Source organism: Neolamprologus brichardi, chromosome 18 (genome assembly GCF_056152115.1).
Source record: "Neolamprologus brichardi isolate AB-2024 chromosome 18, ASM5615211v1, whole genome shotgun sequence".
In the NCBI taxonomy this organism is placed as follows: domain Eukaryota; kingdom Metazoa; phylum Chordata; class Actinopteri; order Cichliformes; family Cichlidae; genus Neolamprologus; species Neolamprologus brichardi.
The window spans coordinates 19568359-19588152 of record NC_142121.1 but is presented as its reverse complement, the minus strand read 5'-3'; the positions used below and the strand labels follow the sequence as shown (position 1 = coordinate 19588152).

Sequence of the window (19794 nt, the reverse complement as noted above, 5' to 3'; positions counted from 1 at the left end):
TTCATTGTTATGGATTTGCTGCAAGTAAAGAGGGGGGAATAGTGAAGCGTGCTAGGGTAAGTAAGTTGTCTGGTACAGGTGAATGTCCAATTACACTGCTATTTGAACTGAAGGCATCTACTCATTGGATCCAGTGGCATCTGGATTGGCTTGTTTGTTCACCCCGTAGCATCATCAGTGGTAGTAGAGTCATCTGTCAAGGATTGTAGGAAGGCTGAGATAAGTTCGTTTTCCTCTGACATCTCCTCCTGTTGAAATAAGGCACAAACAGAATAAATGAAAACAGGCTAATTAGGAAAATGCTGCTTTTGTAGAAAGGCACCAATAAAGCATCTTCGTTTCATGTGTCTCCTGCGCACACAGTTGACGTGTCTGCAGCTGCGAGAGTAAAGTTACCGTCTTGTTCTTATTTTTCGTCAGGAAGGAGAACAAGAGGCTCCTGGTGAACCGCGTCCAGGTTCAGTGCTCTTCTGTTTTAAAAACCTCAGCATCCAGTTTTTCTATTAAACTGCCTGGCACTGTCAACCAGCTTGGGAATCTGAACCAGCCTAGCCATGCAGAAATTCTCTGACTAACAATTATATCAGAAACAGGATCTTGGATTACTGTCCCCTGGGACTGGGGCAGTGGGCGTCTGCTCCAATCATTACTGGCCATTCAACAAGGCTCTGCACTGCTCTCCGCTGTTAGCCATTGTCAATTATGCCATCCCCAGTGTAAACTCGCAGAACACAAAGCTGAACTGCCAGTTCTGGCAGGAGTGTAACAGGATGACAGCCCGCCACCCCACCCTCCCTACTCCTACAACACCCCCCTCCCCCACCCACTCCTACACACCCACCCTAGGGTTCCTTGGCCTCCCTTCCCTCAAGCTACTTTTGAACAAACTGCCATTTGGCTTCTTATTCCAGCACTATAACTGTGAAAGCGTTAACCTGACCTCTCTTATGTTCTGCTCGTGGGGTTAAGTGGACATGATGGATTAGCACAGGCCTCATCAGGATTCAGCCTGGTTTCACTGCAGTTACAACCAATGTCAGTTTTATTGATTCCTTTATTTCTATTAAACTGCCAGTTGATATTGCTAAACTTTGACCCTGTCAGAAATACTAATTGTCTTATAGGAATTGTGAAGGCTTTAATATTTGGATAGGTGAAGTGATTATGCCTGCTCGTAATCTCATAAGGCATTTAAAGTTGAGCTCAAAAGGGCTTTATTTTGTTTTTTTTGTTCCATGTGTACTTTTTGGAGGATAGAGCCTGAGCTGGACTCTTCATCAGGAGCCTGTTTAAAGTGAGTGCTGCCTGCTCTGATGGACCCTGTGCTGAGCTGTGACGGGTGACGGTGTGGTGCGCTTGAATACACCAGCTCTTTTGTCCTTCACACTCTGCAGCTCTCTGATAGCTCCTCCCCCTGTGCCCCACTCCTCCCTGCCTTGAGCTGTGATCTGCTGGGGCCTTTTGAGGCTGGGCCGCTGAGACATGGCTGCTTCCAGTAATGTCTGGACCAGAACCCATCGAAAAGAAAAAAAAAAATATGTCAAGCAGTCAGAGGAGGAGAAACTGAGAAGGAAACCACCTGATAGCGCTTTACTAGGTACCCTCCTGGAAAGCCTCCAATCAAAATCAGAGCGTATTTTGCCTGCAGCGTGTCTGCTAAATTTGTTGTTGGATCAAATTAAGCGACAAAAACAAAATAAGAATTTTACACAAAAACAACAGCTTGCAACTGCCAAATATGGCTGTCGAGGGATTTAGGATATCCTACTGCCTAAGTAAAAAGGAAGTGAAAAAGTGGAAGTAGTTCATACTATGGTTGCATGCCACCTGGCTCTGCAGTAATACTGGACAGGACATTTCATAAAGATTCATCACTGTCCCTCTGTCCGCTTTGACCTCATCGCACATCACAGCACAGATTAGACACCGATTATCCTCTAATTGAAGATCCTTACTTTTCAACCTTGCAGAATATGCTCCAACTCTTCTGCGAGACAGACAGAAGGTTATACTATTCACAAAAAAAGCTGTAAGGCATGGACATCTTCCATGTGTTGTAATGAACTCTGAATTAGATGAAAAGTGTAGAAAAAGAAAAAGAAAGAAAAAACAAAAACGGGCTCGAATCTTAATGCAATGTGACAACACATGTATACAGACAAAAAAGAGAGGCAGAGCTAGCCTTAGACACAGGGTCACCCAGAAGGCACCGTAGCACACGCACATCATCCATCACATCAGTCTGTGATCTGATAAGTAAATGTACAGACTGCATTGTAAGAGTGGTGTCTTAAACTATAGCAGTGACGCACAAAGCCTTGGTGGATGTTTGCCTGGCTGCTCTTGCTTGGCAAAGAAGACACAAGGCAACTGACTAGCCGGATGAGGCTCAAACAATGCCAAGCATAACATGGAGTTACTGTAGTATGCAAAAGAATATGCTGCCATCCGGTAGAATACCTAGACCGGGATGAAAGTTGAATAAAAGGATTTGCCATTTAAATGAATGGTGACAGTCGGTGCAGTTTTCCAGCCTGTTTTACATGTATATGTACAAATACCTGGGCTGTTTTTATTTTCCAGTCGGTCTCTTGAGAAAGAGCCTGGCACCGGTCCAGTTCAGCCTGGCTGTAGAGGCTGCGTTGTTTGAAGTATTTCACCAAAGCTTTGTGCATCCTCTTCTGCAACAAAGAGAGCTAGGGGGAGAGAAGGCAGAGAAAAGGAATTGGTAAGGCAGGAGAGGAAATTAATGGCAGTGTTCAAGAAGAATGATGGAGGGGAATAGAGAAAGCAGTCAATAGCCCATTCTGCAGTACACGGGCCTGACAGGAATTTCACAGTCTCTTGGTTTCTCTGCCCACTCGTGTGCACTCATCAGAATCCAGTCACATCTGGCTGCCAGGATGGGGGGTTAATTTTCTCTAAATGCTTCAGCAGTTTTGTTCTAGCCGAGGCAAACTCTGTGACTGCAAAGCTGATGAGTAAAATATTTCTACTTCACCCAGTTTAACTTTATACCAATCCCCTCAAGACATATTTTACACATACACACAGAGTCATGAACCCCCCACTGAAACCAGAAATTATTCCTAGTCTCTTGGAAAGACATGCTGCTTGCTTTATTATTTGAACACAGTTTCAAGCAAAGAGGTTTAAATTCTGATAGATGCCATTGCTTTTCTTCCCCCTCCATCTCTCTACTCTTCCTACAAAGCTTATCATTGCTTGGCAATGTGTTCCCCAGTGCATTGAAAACTAAAGCGAATTAGCTCAGTCATCAGCTCCTGAAGAAAAGACAATAACAAGAATGCTCTTTATGGTGTACCCTGTTAAAACCCAGGAGCTGAAAGCCTCTACATGAACAACGCTGTGCTTACATGTACAATAGATTCAAAAGGATATTGATAACAGAGATGCTGGGACATGCTATAAGATGTTAATTAATCATGTATCTTTTAATATACAACTGCAAATTAGGAAAACTTGAATGCCTTTACACTTTTTTATGAGCATTCTAATGTAAATACATTTGACATGACAAAATTTCTATCTTTAAAAGAAAAACTACCAACTCTAATATTAGATTAATTAAATGAGTCTTCATTAGTCAGTTAATAAATATAATTCACTTTTCATACCACATATGTGCTTTATTTTGTGTTGTGAGACTGACTGTAATTGTTAAAATCTAGAATATTTGTGCATCTGTACTGGTATTAAAGCAATGATTATTTAGCTCAGAAAGTTACACGTTTATATGCCTAATAATTTCTCCAATTTAGGCTTTAACCTGTCTTCACTGACAATGGTAATACATTTAATGAATACAGCCTCTTTTATTATTGTTATATTATTAATTCAATAATAAAAAAAGAAAGAATCAACATTACGCTAAAAGAACGGTGATCATTGTATTGTGATCATATAAAGTAAAATAAAATGGAATAGTAACTAATATTCCACTGCTGACTACTATTAAAGGCAGGTAGTTGTTACCAATTCACTCTATATACAGAAATAAGATTAAGCCCTTAAAATATGGGACTATATATATAAAAAAGGACATTTCTCAGCTTTTAAGGTAGAACTTGAACCTTGAATTAAAGCTTAGAGTCTGTGTTTTATTGTGTCATTTTTAGTGAACTGCAGTGGTGTATTTGGGCAAAATAGTGAAAATTGTGCCACTATCCAAACATTTTGGGATCTAGCAGTATAATGCTGACAGCCGGCATCATTTGAAGTAGTTCAAGTGGCAAACCTAAAACAATCTTCACTTGGTGTTCAGGACAGCTGCTACATAGCAGAACATGTCTTAATATACTGAGATATGTAGACAAATATAAAAGATTACCGCTAATATGAAGTTATTCCCCACGACATTGTCCATCCAAAGCCATACATGTAAAAACAGCTAAAACAAAGAAAGTTAAAGTGCAAAATATTGTAATTTTGACTTTCCCCCCTCCACAGTCACATGGTAAAATGCAGGTTTATAATCATTATTAAGCTCATAAGCTGCTTTTTACTATATTTCATTGGACAAATCACTTAGTGTTAATGCAATTTAACAAATCAACATAAATACATTTTGGTTTCAATAATTGTTAATAACATTTATCTCCTTTGGTATGAATTAACTGCCTGAACTCTGACTTTTTTCTTTTCTTTCTTTTTTTTTTTTTGCCAGGCTTCAAATTTTTACTTTGTTTTCAGGGAGTGACATGCAGCTCCACAAAGTAGAGGTAAAGTGAGTTACCTTCAGAAGCTGCTGGGCTGCTTTCTTAGTATACTTTGGATCACTGTCTGTCTCTACTGTGAAGCACTGTAAAGCCAGCTCTGCAGTACTTGGCTAAATCTGAGGGGGATTTAGCTCTGTCCACTTTAGAATGAATCCAGATACTTTTAGCTTCAGTGACGTCATCAGTAAACACTGGTGACCCAGTGCTACTGGAAATCGTGCATGCACATATGTCACACTGCCTCCAATGTGTTTTACAGGTGATATTTTATGACTTGATCACAAACTATCCCAAGCGTTCCATTACAATATTCTGGTACAGGTTAATCTTTCTTTCATCTGTCCAGTGAATGTTGCTGCAGAACTGCTCTGGCTTTTATTTATTTATTTTGGCTAAGTATAATATAGCCTTTGTATTCTTGAGGCTGATTAATAGCTTTCACCTTGTGGTAAACAGTCTTTATTTGCCCTTGCCCTTCTCTTTATGGTAGACTTGGATAACTATATAACTACCTCCTGATGAATGTTCTTCTGTTGTTTTTCTTTGTTCATTTTTTCCTAAACTGTATTTTCTTTTCCTCAGAATTTGCCAAACCGGTTTATCTGGCCAATCTCAGTGTTCTCAGTATCACTGTGATCAATTTATTTTGCAGCCTAAGAGTGGGCTGTTTTACTTGTACTCAGAGACAAAGAGACCTTTGACTTCATATTGTTGCTTCACAGGCTACCCAAAACCTTTATCTGCTTAATTTGTGAAGAAATAACAAAAGAATATTGCACATCTATTCAATTACTTTAAAAGTACTGAAAGGTGAAGCTTGGTATATAAATTCCTCCATGACAGTTAAAGTAGTATTTATGCTTAGGGTTGATGAAAACCGTGTCACTGCCCACAGTTTCCATACCTAACTATATTTCAGTGATACCTTAGAGATGAGTTTCACTGTGCCCCTCAGTTAAATTTAATAAAAGAGATTATGGACTCTGAAAAACACAAATGACTGGCATCTCTCTCACTTGCGCTAATGTACTGATCTCTCAAATGATCCTGACAATGTTAAATGCATTTACCTTGTTGCCTCCAGTTATAAACAAATCAATTAAGAGCACTCACATTGTGTAACATATGTACTAACTGGGACACAATATGCAAGCATTATAAGAATAATTGGAAATTTAAAACAGGAAGGAAATGCATTTGAATGTGTCTGTATAAATCAGATTAAATGATTAAATGTGTTAGGCCGACATCTACATTTCAGAAACGTTGCTGATTATGAGCTTGTTATACCAAAATAATAAAAAAGAAAAACAACTAAATTTAGCCATAAAACACTAGTCGAGAGGCTGCTGTTGTACATGTGTGGAGTTGAAACAAACAAAAATGGTGAAGGCTGAATCCGGAGTAAAAGAAAATCAGGCTTTGATCATGAGCGTGGAAAATCCTGTCCACAGGATTTTATTTTTGCATGCATTTTTCACTTGATAACATTCATGCAGTTAGATGAGGAATTGCTCAAGTAAAGGTATTAGTCATTTTTGGAACAAATAATATGTATTTTTCATTGCAGGAACAGTGTGGCTTCTTTCTGGTGTTATGCTTGTCATGTGTAATTCTATTCTAGTTAAATAGTGTCAAAATCTATAAAGATTAAACACTAAAATGCTGCTGAGTTGTCTCCCTCAACTAGTCAGACCACCAGTGCTATTTTAGCACTGTCTGATCCTGACCCGTGTTTGCTGCTGATCCTTCACCAATTACTGCGGTGAGCAGGGCAAATTTGTAACACGACGATGATAAGATTTTTCACCTCTGGCCACCTTACAAAACTATAATCAGGGAAATGTTGAAGTTATAGTATTTACATGTACCATCAACCTCTTGCTTTACTCCCCTTGCTGGAAAAACTATCATTACATTATGTCACATCCATCATCCTCCTCCACTCGAGTTATCTCATTATTAGACTGCTGCAGTAACCTCCTTACTGGTTGCCAAACTAAAACCTTAAAATTACTGCCTATATGCAAAGAAGTAGTGTCTGGTGCAAAGTAGGATACCACCAAATAAAACATGAAGGAACATAAGGCAAAGGTCTTAGGTCATGAAACAACAGTAACAGAAGTAGGAGGGGAACAGATAGCAAATTCAACTATAGGTTATATAAAATGTACCTGTGTGTAGTAATGAAAAGATTTATGTGCACTGTTTTTCTCACTCAGTGCAGACACAGACTCCTGTTTGGCCTCCATGAGAATCTTCCTAAGGTCTTCATACTGGCTTGCCAGCTGTTTGTTTTCCTTTAGCGCAATTTTAAGTGCTTCCTGAAAGAGCATGAGCAAAAAAGTTCAGGATCAAATATTAAGTGTTTACAGTAACTATGAAATAGTTCCCCCCAAAATTAGCATACAGTATACTGCAGACCAGTATTATAACTACTGTGACGTACCTGCACTACATCGTCAACATTTTGCCATCTAAAACATTGATTCAGATTAAGTGTGTCAGTATTGGATAATTGCCCAATACTAGTTTCTTTGTTTGTTTGTTTTCTTAAGTCTGCATACCTTACTCCAGTGGGAGTCAGGAATTATTTTGATGTAACAACTTAACCACAGATTATAGTGAAACTAACCAATAAAACCTGAGCAGTTACATAGTGGGTGATACTTATACTGACTCATAAGGGTGGTATTAACACCGACACCAATATGGTGTTTCACCCCCAACTGTTGACAGTAATTTACAAAAATCCAAAGTATCGGTAGGGCTAATTCATCAGATTGCTTGTAGGAGAACTGGCAGCATCATTACATATACAAAATAGATACTGAATAATTACACTGATTCTTGTTTAAGAGACTCTCACAGCTCTACAGAAAAAAAGATTATATATAGATATAGTGAAGCAAGATATAATATAGAGCACTTTGAGTACTGTACAGTAAGCCCCTGCTGACCATTTAGAAGCTGCACCACTGACCTGCTTCGTGTGTGTGTGTGTATATAGTACGATAGGCAGTTTGTAATTGTGTTGTTAAATAAGGCGACATAAACAGTGGCCATACAGCGCTGTACGCTTTTCTGGGAAATCAAGCAAATAAATCACAGCGAGGATGCGTCTCTCTGCATGTCCCTTTTTCATTTGAACAATGTTTCCTGAGTACTGGATAAGGGTGTGAATATCTCAACTCTACCTGCAGACATAATGAAGTGTGTCTCTGCAGTAAAACAGAACAGCACTAAAGTGATGAGTTTAACCCAGCAGAAAGAGGGGCTGTAAACATGACAAATGCCTGCTATTGATTTCAGGTTTAATTACTCCATGCAGCACTGACAAAGCCCATCTGATGCTGTTGTGAAGTGTAAATGGAACAAATTACACTTCATTGCCCATAAGAAACTGATAGCGTCGGCAGTTTGCATTGTTTACTTTGTCCTCGACAGACGACAAGCCCTGATCAAATCAAAAAAATAGGTGCCTTCCATGTGTGTGCAGTGTGCTTTGAATAGAGAATCACCACAGATTTCTAACCAGTTAACCTATTTCAGCTTGATGTACCCTGCGTGTGCAACAACCACATACTCAAAAACGACCACATATGCTTCCAGCAGCTTTTAGTTGTACTAACCTGCATCGGTTTCTGAAGAACAGGGGGGGGATGGGGTCACATATTTTTTTAAAAAAAAAACCTCATTTATAAAGGTTTCTATCATTCTGCTTCATGCACTGTGATTTCTGAATGCACACGCGCCCCGTGATGTTTTGCCACTGTACACATTATGCATGTTTCATATTGGTCCCAATGATTAGTGACCAATTTCCTTAGAACCTCAGTCTTGTCTCTGATCTTTTTATTTAGTGAGAAGTATTGTTGTTATATCATCTTATTTTGTCAAGTGAAAAAGACTAAACCCTTTTTTGCATGACTAACTTTTATCTGGCTAATGGGAGTTGTGTCTATGAGGAAGACTTCTAATTCTTAAATTGTCTCACGCCAACAACTTCTTTAAAGTTGCTGCACTTGGATGCATGGCGGCTTAAGCTCCATTGCCTTTTCTTGTTTTGAACTAATGCATTCTTGATCACCGTTTAATGAAACTATATACCACATGGCGATTTCACATTAGATAAGCCATGTGAAACCCCCATCAGCAAAGAGGCTCTGGCTGGGGCTGATAATCCTGCAGATGAAAACCTTACAATAAATAGGGGTTTCTCTTACAAAGGAGTGTTCAAATGCTTGCCATTTTGTGCACAGCAGAATCACATTTTATTTTCAGACATAAATATAGCAAGGTCCAGATTATATGCTTATTTGATGTAGTGAACTGCAGACTTACATTCAAACTGCTCTTGAAAATGTTGGCCTACAGGTAACAAAAAAGAACACCGCATCTCTCCACGACATGCATCATCAAATTCGTCCAGACAAAAGACTATAACAACAGTGAGTTGTCATTTGCGGAAAAAGCACTTAAACGAGATTGACCGTGGCTTGTAATTTTAATTGCACACAGCTCTTTTCTCTGTATCTTAAGGGAAGTATTGTGACAAGCAATGTGCTGACACTAATCCATAAACAAATAAGCAATGAGATGTTTTCTACAGCTTGTCTCTGATTTCACAGTATTTGACACAAAAGTCATGTATTAACAGAGAGTTATTGAGAAAAACATTTTTCTTTCTTTTTTTTTTTTTACCTTGGTGTCTTCCATTTGCTTTTTTCTTGCTGTAACATGAGCGGTGTGTGTCTGCATGGATCGCTGTGTTCGTTGTTGGCAGTTATTAATATCAAACTGCAAGGTGCTCGTAATGAGAGCAGCTGATTTGTTTCTGAACTCCAGCACATCAAACACACTCCTGGAAGGAGAAATCAAACACATCAAATCACATAAAGCTAAATAATTGCAATAATTATGATTTTTTTTTTAAATGTCGCACAATTTTCGAGCATTTAAGTCAAAGTACTAAGGAGGTTTTATATTAGCCTTTTTTCTTCCTTTCCTCACTCTAAGCTATTACTTCTAGCACAACTTACTGAAGTTCTGCTATGACTTCTGGGATGTTTTCAGCTATTTTTTCGATTTTATCTGAAGCATCCCGGTATTCCTCACTTTTATTCATAAGGTCACTGATCCTTCCCACAGTGTCATTGTATTTCTGTACAGCAGCGCTGTGTAAATCCTGTAAACAAAGAGGTGCATGAATTTACAAAAGTCTAAACCCTATTTTGTTCAAAGAAAGAGATTGTTTTGATAAATAGCCATGTATAGCTTTGGCCTCAATGAGCTTTACAGAGTAAACCTGACTTAGCAACTGCTTCATACCCTTGTCCTTCTTACCTGAGCAGCTTTCAGATGATCGCATTGGAGGTCTTTCTCATTCTTAAGGTTGATTAATGTCTTCCTGTGTTCACATGAAATCCTTTCCAAATTGTCTATCATTTTTTTAATTTCCTATTTTAAAAAAAGAATAGTTACAAATGTACCTGCTTAAACTTTTGAAATGTTCCTCAACTATTATAAAGTTATTCTGCTACCTCCATTTTTGTCTCCAGGGCTTTTGTCACTGAGGATGCATCTTCAAATTCTTTCTGAAGTTGCTGATTCCTCAGCATTGATTTCCTTTGGTGTTGTTTAAGTTGTTCATCGAGATCTACACACTGAGTCTGATGGAATAGAAACATGAAAGCCAGAATGTCATCACACTGACCTCAACAGGTGTAAACAACACCAGGAAATGGGAATACACAAAGTCGATCAAACTGACTACACTTTACATCTGAAACACCTCATAAATATACCTTAAGTTGTTCCAGGGTAGTCCTCTGACCTGTCAGGTCTTTCCTCAGGTTTTCAATCTCTGTCTGTAGAGCACAGAAAGAGCATACAAAGAGGATGTGGTCTCACATTTTACACTGTAACTCATGAGCAATATACATATGTTGCCACTGACCCTGGCCCTCGCTTTCTCTAAGAAGGTTAGCTGCTCTTGTTCTTCGAGCTCAGCCTGAGTGACACTGTACCGGGAAAAAACTTGGGTCACTTCTTCCTCAGCCCTTTCCCACTTCTCGTCATTGTCACTGATTTTCTGGAGCATCTGTTTCCTCTCCTCACACATCTGCTTCACTGCTTTCTCGCTACCAAAAATCACCCAGTGAAGTAACGTCATACACACACAAGGACTACTGTACACAGTAATGATATTTATGAAAAGGTGATGCATGTTCTGGCTTTTCCATGGTACCTCTCCAAAATTTTTGTCTTGTAGTTTTCCACACTCTGTTCATACTGCATGTTTTCTTTACGGAGAGCTGCAAAAGTTTTGCATTTTGATTCGAGTTGTTCTTCTATGCGGGAGACTTCTGCTTCCCCATTCAGTTTCTGTGGATAACATGGAAAGACGAACTTCATGGACCAGTGTTAACGCAAACTTATTTTATACTCATGGTTTTAAGTGAAATGTTCTTGATATTTGTTTCAATTGCAGAGAAAAAAAGGAGCACACTATTCATTTTTAATGGCAGTGTACAAAGTGACAAAGATTCTGAAAGAGTTTGTCTGAATGTGTTAAAGGAAACTGCTTTTCCTGCTTTTCTACTGGGAATATATAAGACGTATCACTCTGTAACAGTCATTGCTCATTGACTCTGAAGGATAATTACATTTATGGAAAAAAATCCACATAACTTCTATAGGAATGGCTATAGAGGAGCTGGTGGTTTTTTTTAGGTTTGGTGATACTAGCTTATACTGTAAAAAGGAAAATCATGCACCTTCCTTACTAGTAGAGCCTCAAAAGCTTGGGGAACTCAGAATTTTAACCGATTTCAAACTTCTTAGACTATAAACTTTGCACTGTCCATTTTCTTCCACTTGCACTGATTTCAGTTTTTAGATTCATTTTTTTATGCTAGGGTTTGGGGACAATGCAGATAATTCTGTGGCTAACACTGCATACAGTCTTACCAAGTGAGCCATTATGACAAACATAGGTAGCAATAGGGGCTCTTAAATGATGAGGAGATGTGCAGAGTATTCGTGACTTTGTAACATTTTTGTGGTTCTACTTACAGTTTTCGCAATATCTTCTTGCAGGGAAATTAGATTTTCTTGTAACTTCTTATTCGTATGTATTTCACCCTCAATTTGAACATTTAACTGTGCAATCTATAAAAAAAGTTCAACAAACAACAGGGGGAAAACATTAATATCATTACTCTTAAGTGCTAATAATTAGTATTAATATGGACTGTGTGACTTACTGTGTCAGTTTCAGTTTTCTCTAGCTCCATCATCTCAGGGATACACTGAGTTATAAGTGCACATTTCTCTTCTGCAAGAGCAATGGTCTTTTCAGCATCCTTTATTTCATCATGTAGACCATCATCCATCATCTTCAACTGATTTAAACTTTCCCTGGAAAAAAAAATAAAACACAATTTTGTCTAGAAATATGCCCTCATTCAAAAAATCAGTTATATATGATTCTATATATGTGTATAAGTATCATATAATTATTTTAGTGTATCAGGACATCAATATTATTTTCCCATGAAAAGAATTTATATATGTACAAAACAAAGATGAACCTAGAATAACCACAAGGTTCAAAATATGTTTAGCTATATGACATTAAGGCAAATGAAAAGAATATATCTGGATATGAAATTTTTTTTAAACATGGCTAAAAATGAAGGCACGAACAATATGTATGTCGTACCTGAAGAGTTTAAACTCAGTGTAAAGATATTTTAGCCTCAAACCGAAGGTATTTTTTAAAATATTTATATATTATTTATAGTCATTTAAATATTTAGCTGGAAAGTTTGGTATCATCAGCAAATAGCCCTGGGAGAAAACATTTAGGACCAAACAGAACCCTGGGGTATCCCATAAAGTATTCTCAACTTCTCAGACAGACGCCCATAATTTAATAAACATTAAAAAAATAAAATAAAATCATAGAAAGATAATTACATTCAATAAAAAAGGTTAAAACTACAAGAATAAAAGTGACTTTGAAATGAAGACTTTTAATTGAAGATCTATTCTAATGTGTTTCTAGTGTGTTTCAGTGGATACTCACAGTTTTTTTGCCAGAGTATTCTTCAGTACCAGTAGCTCTTGGTCTGCTGATATCTTCTCTTTTTTAGCAGCCAGCTCCATGTTTTTAAACCTATTCTGGGCTAACAGGAGATCATGCTGTATTTTTGACCGAACCTCATTAGCCTAAAGAAGAGCGTGAGTCATGGGATTAGTATTTTTCAGAAATATGTTTCATGACGAATTTCACACATTTATATACAATAAAAGAAAACATGAAACTGTTATGAAATCATACTGTGAGTATTTTACCTACAGGATCCACTGCTAAAAGCCTGACTGCACGCTTAGAAGGGCTTTTACATATTGAAACTTTTTGTCATCCAATCATTTCCTTTCTGCACAAAGTAAAAGCACATCTGCACATAAGCACTAGGCTTTAAGCACAGATTAGGTTGAATTTGGTCGCACTGTTTAATTCAATCATAAACTATAGAAAGTGGCAAGTGGAAAATGTAAATGAACACGATTCACTCTTTGAGGATCAGGAATATCACTAGCAAATTCAAATTTCATTTTATATAGAAAGTGGATAAATACATCAACAAGCATGCAACCCAGAGCTTTTCCCTATTTGTGAATCACAAATAGAAATACAGAAGAACTCACAGGCTACTGAAAGTGAGCTACAAAAGCTAGAATCATGGTGCAACTTTTTAGATTTTACATGAACACCCAGAATATGACAAGTGCTCTTATACTGTAGTAGTCAAAATGAATGAAAAAAACTTTACCCTTCCACACCTGTAAACTACAGTTGCAAACCCAAGTTCCAGTGACTAAACACAATCAATAAAATCACCCAAAAAGCAATTCAGTTGTTATTTTTCATTCTGAAGTGTAACATAAAAGCACATTAATCTTGCCTGGATTTTGTACTTTCACATATTTGTGCTGTGTTAACAACACATTTGTAGAATTCTTGGGAAAATAACTCCACGAATCTTAATCTTTTACCAATATTGCATATTGAAAATGTGCAGATGTTTGTTTGAAAGTACAAATAAATCCTATTACAGCCTACCTCCGCTTGTTTAGCGTCGATCTCGTTTACGAGGTCTTTCTGGAGGTCGATTTTTTCCTTCACAATTGGAACTTGTTTTTTGGCAAAACTGATGTCCTTGTGTAGGCACTGATTCAACCCCTCGGTGTGTGACAGTTTCTCTTGGGCTTGGTCAAGTTTCTCTCTTTCCACTTTCAGCTGCCACTTTAATTCAGTGATATCTCTAATGCAAGCCTCGTGTTCTAAAAGTGTAATAGTCAAAAATTAATTAAAAAGCTTACTCAGTGAGTTTAAGAAGAAAAAAAAAATCGGCTACATCACAAGAAGCAGCAAGCAGTTCTATGAGGATGTGACACCTCATGGTCACTGACCTTTCTGCACAACATAAGCATGCTCTTTTTGCCTCCACAGTGAAATACTGTCCACTTTGCTCTCCAAAAACCTCTTCCTTTTTTTCTCTTTAAGCAGGGCTTCCTCTGCATGCTGCCGATCAGCCTCCAGCCGCTCAATCAGATACACAACCTCGCTGAGGACATCATTTATTTTCTTCAGTAGTGGAGATAATGGACAACTTTCTATGGAACAGAAAACTTATATTTCAACTACACAAACAATACAACAATAAATATGTAAAGTCAGATTCCCAAAGCTATCTAGTCTACACGTTTACCTCTTGCACAAATTGCAAAGCCTTCAACATACAAATCTGTAGACATCACAGAGTCAGAATCTGAGTCTCTGGATTGAAATCTGACAAAACAAGTTGATCTCATGTCACATTTCATACTTCGTTTCATTTCATATTTCATTTCATATTTAAAAATAATGAAATACTTCACCTTAAAGTTTTGCTGTATTTAGCTTGTGATTGATATCTTCCAGACTGCCACAAAATGAAAGGGAAAATGCATCTTTCAGTTTCTTTTAACACCTATCAGGATATTTGTGTTACAATCTCCCACCTGTTGGACGACTCGATGCCATTATTTTACCTGCTGACACCTGTTTTCCACTGTCATCTTCATCTCTTGGATATGGTAGATAATACTGTTGACCCATGGTGAAGGACTGTTGAGCAAAGCACAGGTGCGACGTCTACCAGAGCAAACAGCTTGAAGATCTACTTGATCTTGAGACAGATAAAACAGCATACGGTCAGTAAAAGGCCAACCACATCTACAATCCATACACTATATATTAAATATTAAATAGCTACAACACAGTTTATCTCTTTTTCTTTACGAATAGACTCTGTTTATTTGAAGCAAACACTCGCTCAAATGAATTAATTAATTTTGGAAAAGTAATTAATAAAATTTATTTGGCTGTGAAAGCTGTTGTGTGCTTCTTTACTTGCACTTTGATTCTAGTTTTACAGACTGCAAAATACTGGGAGCATCAGTGAGAGAACAGAGAAGTCCTTTCAGTGTCTCAACACAAACCAAAGGGTGCAAATCTTGGTGGTGAAAGGACGCCATCTGGCTGTCACAAAGCAGTGCAGTTTACGAACCTGCACAAGTATTAAAGAAAGACTTTTGATAAGCTAGTTCAGATGAATAAAGACTAAAGTGATGCTGTTTTTAAAAATTAGCCTGCACACTGCCTCTTAACATACAGCGTTACTACAAATTCATTCCAAACATACAGTAAATTCACTTGACTACACTATATGTAAAAATGTATCCTGGTGTCTGTTACAACAGTACAGTGTAGGCTCGAATGTTTCTGTGACGCTGGGACTTAGTTTTAATCAGTGATTAATTAGCAGTCACAGAAAAAAAAGAGTTACACTTTCTAGGAAACATTCATTCATTTTTGGTATACCATGCATAAGCGCAGCTAAGATTGAGTTGTAAATGTTTATATTCTTATTTATATCTTATTTTCTCCTGGCTGAGTTCAGTGCATCAGCAGAAGGCATTAGAAGACCAAAGAGTCAGTAAGATACCAAACTTTAACATTATCAAGTTAGTCTAGGATTATATGAAGAGACAATAGACAACAAGATGCCCTAAATTCAAAGAACTGTGGCACCAGTTCATCCCATTTTTAAAACAATATAACTGAAATAAAACAGTGACTGTGATGTCTGCTGCTTTGGTTTTCTGCACAGCCTTTTCCCTTTACATCTCCACAGAAGTCCAAATTCACTTCCAATTCCAGACTGTCCCAGTTTAGTTCACAATTATTTACTTATTTTTAATCTGAAAAACATTTCAAAGAAATCTGCTTAAATAAAAGTGAAAGTTTCTTTTCTTTTTTTTAAGCCTATTGAATACACTATTCTTTCAGAGTCTGTGAGTATTTGTATTAAATAATCTTGATCTCAGTAAAGGCCAACTGTGTGCAACCTGTGTGTTGTATTAAAGGCAGTCATCCTATTTACTGCACTTTGAAGTGAAAAGTATTTGTGGCCTTTTTTGAAAGCACGCTCTCTTTACTTTTAAAACCTAAAGCATTTTCTCAATACAAAACATTTTTCATGACCACAACAACAACATTTACTGCCCAAGGCTCTTTGACTCTGTAATTATGCAACAATGAGCACATGTTATTCAGTCCATTTTTATTTATATAGCACCAGTTCATAGCAGCGGTTGTGTAAAATAGCTTTAGAGCCAATTAGTGTGATCAGATGATCCCCTATCAGCAAGCACTTGGTGACAGGGGGGAGTAAGAACTCGCTTTTAACATGATGAGATTTCAAGGATAACCATTCTCAGGAAGATGCTGTGACCAGTCAGTGAGTAAAGAGTGGAAAGAGAAGAGGGAAAAAAGGGGAGTACAGTGATGCCATGGACAAAAACTCACAGGGTCCCACTTTTGGGGGAGGAGTTAAAATCTCCACTGGTTGGTCTCATCCATTAGTTTGTATCACTTAGGTCAAGTCTGAGCAGACCAAGACAGTTTCTGAGCTCTCCTTGATCTGAGAGAACCTGTTAGATCTTTTCTTCTTAGCCTATAATTGTTTTTAATGTTAGTAAAGATCAAACAGGAAAGTAGGGTTGAGAGCAAGGGGGAGTGGTGCAGGGCAGACTTAAACCCAGGCCCCTGCAGGCTTTCAGCATGTGGGTCACCCAGTCAAACAGGTGAACTATAGCAGACCTTTTCTTGTTAACCTTCGGGGCACACAAGCACCAATGTAGGCTGAAAATCATAGCTGGATTGTGGTTCCAGTCCTTTAGATGTGATAAACAGGTGAAGCCCATATGCAACAACAACTGCCCCCAGGGTTTTTCCTATGTATAAAGAGAAAATTGGCTTCAGTCAGGTTGTATGGTGTAGAGAAGACCCAAAAGCATGATGTAAGACCCAGTGAAAAGGCAAACCTTCAATAGTAATCAAAAATAATGATAATAATAATAATCACAATGAGGAGTGAGGGGGAAAACAATAGAACACAGAGAACGAATAAACACATTACAAAAACAAGGGTCTAATCAAAACAAGAACCAAAATCTCAATAAATACTAAACAAGAATCCAAAGCACAACAAAGCCAAACCCTGACAGTATTAGCTGTCCACCAGAGGAAATATTTTTTTAATTGGGGTTTAATTTAGTCAAGCATAAAATACATTTTTGTTATTAAAAGCCAAAAACAGCAAGAAAATCCAAAGACGTCTATTAAGTAAGGTAACACGGACACTGACCAACCTTACCTATGCTTCACAGGAGAAAGTGCATGCCCTCGAGGAGTTTGCAAACTCGTCTCAACAACAAAAAGACAGAGACAGTGACATCTGCAACCTTTTCCACGTGACTGAGACCAGTTATCTTATCATGATGCTTCCAGAACAGCTTCTGAGTGAAGTAGCTCAGACTAAGTAAAGAGACTGGGAAAAAAAGGGAAAAACTAAAAAGAAGACCATCTGCTGCTGAACAGCTGAGATGAATAATACACTCTGAAGTTGGGTAGGAAGGTGCTAAGGCAATATGTCAGTGGTGGGCTGAATTAGCTCTAAATCATACTGGCAGGGTGTATTATAGCCACAGAGGAGGCCCATGTGAGCCTCACTTGCAGTGCCATTTTTGCCAGTGATGTTAGATAGTGATATTTCTTCAACATCATTAAATATCATTACATTTACTCAGCATTTTAATAGCTCTGTGTGGTGCAGATGCTTAAGCACTGCCTGGAAGACTGCCTAACACATAACAAGCCTCTACATTTAAACAGGGTGTTAGTCTAAAAAAAAACACATCCACAACGTTATTAATTTAGACTGCTTGTTGTAACAGAGTGTGTAGAGTTAAAGTGGATTTATTTGCAGGTGCATCGCTTCTCTTCTCACCTTGTTGACTTGGTCGTTCTTCCCTGGATGGGAATCTGAGGGGTTCCACGTCCGGCATTGCTGCAACTTCCCCAAAATGTATTAAAAAGAACACATCGCTGACTCTAAAGCAACTTTTCAGCGCACTGTAAAAGCGGGAGAGACATCAGTTAACCTTCATTGTCTAATCTAAACCTGGATCTTTAGCTCCAAAAAACAAAAAAATATAATTGGTAGCTAAATATTTCTGTCACTCGGGTTATAATAGATTTAATTCCTGTCGTTGAACTTCGGGTCAAAGTTGCGCTAACTGCAAGTTGATACCTTCACTCATCTCCGGATGCAGCTCTTTTAGCTAACGTTAAGTTAACGTTTAATTAACTGGGCTAATGACAAATTAATGAGCTAGGGGAGGTCGTTGTCATGGCACAAAGTGAAAGCGGAAAAATGAATGGCTATCAACTTACTTGTATTAATACGCTTCTGGCTGGCAGCCATCAGAGAACTGTCTTAAACTGTGATACTGCTCTTCTGAATTAAACACCTCGCAGCTGACCAGCAACAAATACAACTAGCCCCTTCTTTAAAGTTTTCTTCAAATGAATCAACTGAAGTTGCTGTCAATCTTCTTCGAAGGTTGCTTAGCAACAAGGGGGCCTGTACGCTGGGGAAGGGCGAGTTATGTTCAAGAGCAGCAGCTGTTTAGCTGCACGGGGAGGTCTCCTACGATTCATGTGAAATTAGGAACTTTTTTATTTTTTTAAAAACACATCATTTTTCTCAAAGGTGGGATTAATTTAAAATTCAAATTTTATTTTTTTTATGTTTTGAGGCGATTATAGACACAACAACCCTACTTCAGTAACCTATTTTCCAAGAATCCCACCGAAAGCGATACTTTTAAACACCACTCAGCAGCCATCTTGGAACGCACTTTGGAGAGTTATTTTGAAATTAAAAAATATGTGACCATTAAAACATAAGCCACTGAATTTATAAACTAACATGCAAATCTGTTTTAAAAGAAAGTGTTCAAAGATGATATCAAATCTGATAACGTTTGTTATGCCTGTGAAGCCATGTGGACGTCTGTATGTAATATTGTACTATATAAAAGTAAAACTGAAACGCACTGAATTAGCATCACTGCTGCTATGCTGTTACCATATCATGTCTCTCTTAAAATGTGTTTGGTTATTTTAACGATGAATAAACATTTTAGGACTTTCTAAAACTCTACACTTATGTTCAAAAATGTAATCTTTAACAGTGTAATATTTTATTATCGTTTTTTTAATCGTTTTTTTTTATTGTGTGTGTGTGTGTGTGTGTGTGTGTGTGTGTGTTAATGGCAGGGTAGTGTCTTTATTTAGGTTTTCCTTTTGTTAATATTTTATAATGAGGTTTTCGTTATGATTCACATAAGCTCTGCCCTGAATAGCTCACAATCTTCTTCCATTTACATTTAAAGAAATTTAACGTAAAGGCGCATATAAACATTAAAAACTAGATTGCGACACAATCAGTACAATCAGAACAACTGAAAAGATAAACGCTAAAGTAAACAACAAACAAATGATGAAAAGAGGGCATGTTACATGTTACAAAAACAGATTAAAAATAATAGTCAAAGGTGTTCTACCTATAGATATATTATTGCACTTCGGTCA

The 19794-nt window shown here is 37.7% G+C and overlaps 1 protein-coding gene across 1 annotated transcript; it reads right to left on the bottom strand.

Moving 5' to 3' along the window:
* Positions 1–936: 936 nt before the first annotated feature.
* On the bottom strand, positions 937–18760 carry ccdc178 (coiled-coil domain containing 178). The gene is made up of 20 exons (XM_087832593.1): positions 18592–18760; positions 18146–18270; positions 14844–14980; positions 14691–14734; positions 14522–14601; positions 14223–14426; positions 13873–14093; positions 12832–12974; positions 12008–12161; positions 11817–11912; positions 10990–11126; positions 10699–10882; positions 10547–10609; positions 10283–10411; positions 10086–10199; positions 9782–9927; positions 9444–9603; positions 6914–7063; positions 2562–2696; positions 937–1502 (listed from the first exon to the last, which is right to left on the bottom strand). Exons 2-20 carry the CDS (start codon positions 18201–18203, stop codon positions 1290–1292), a joined length of 2568 nt encoding a protein of 855 aa, XP_087688719.1. The 5' UTR covers positions 18204–18270; positions 18592–18760; the 3' UTR covers positions 937–1289.
* Between the last annotated feature and the right edge of the window lie 1034 nt (positions 18761–19794).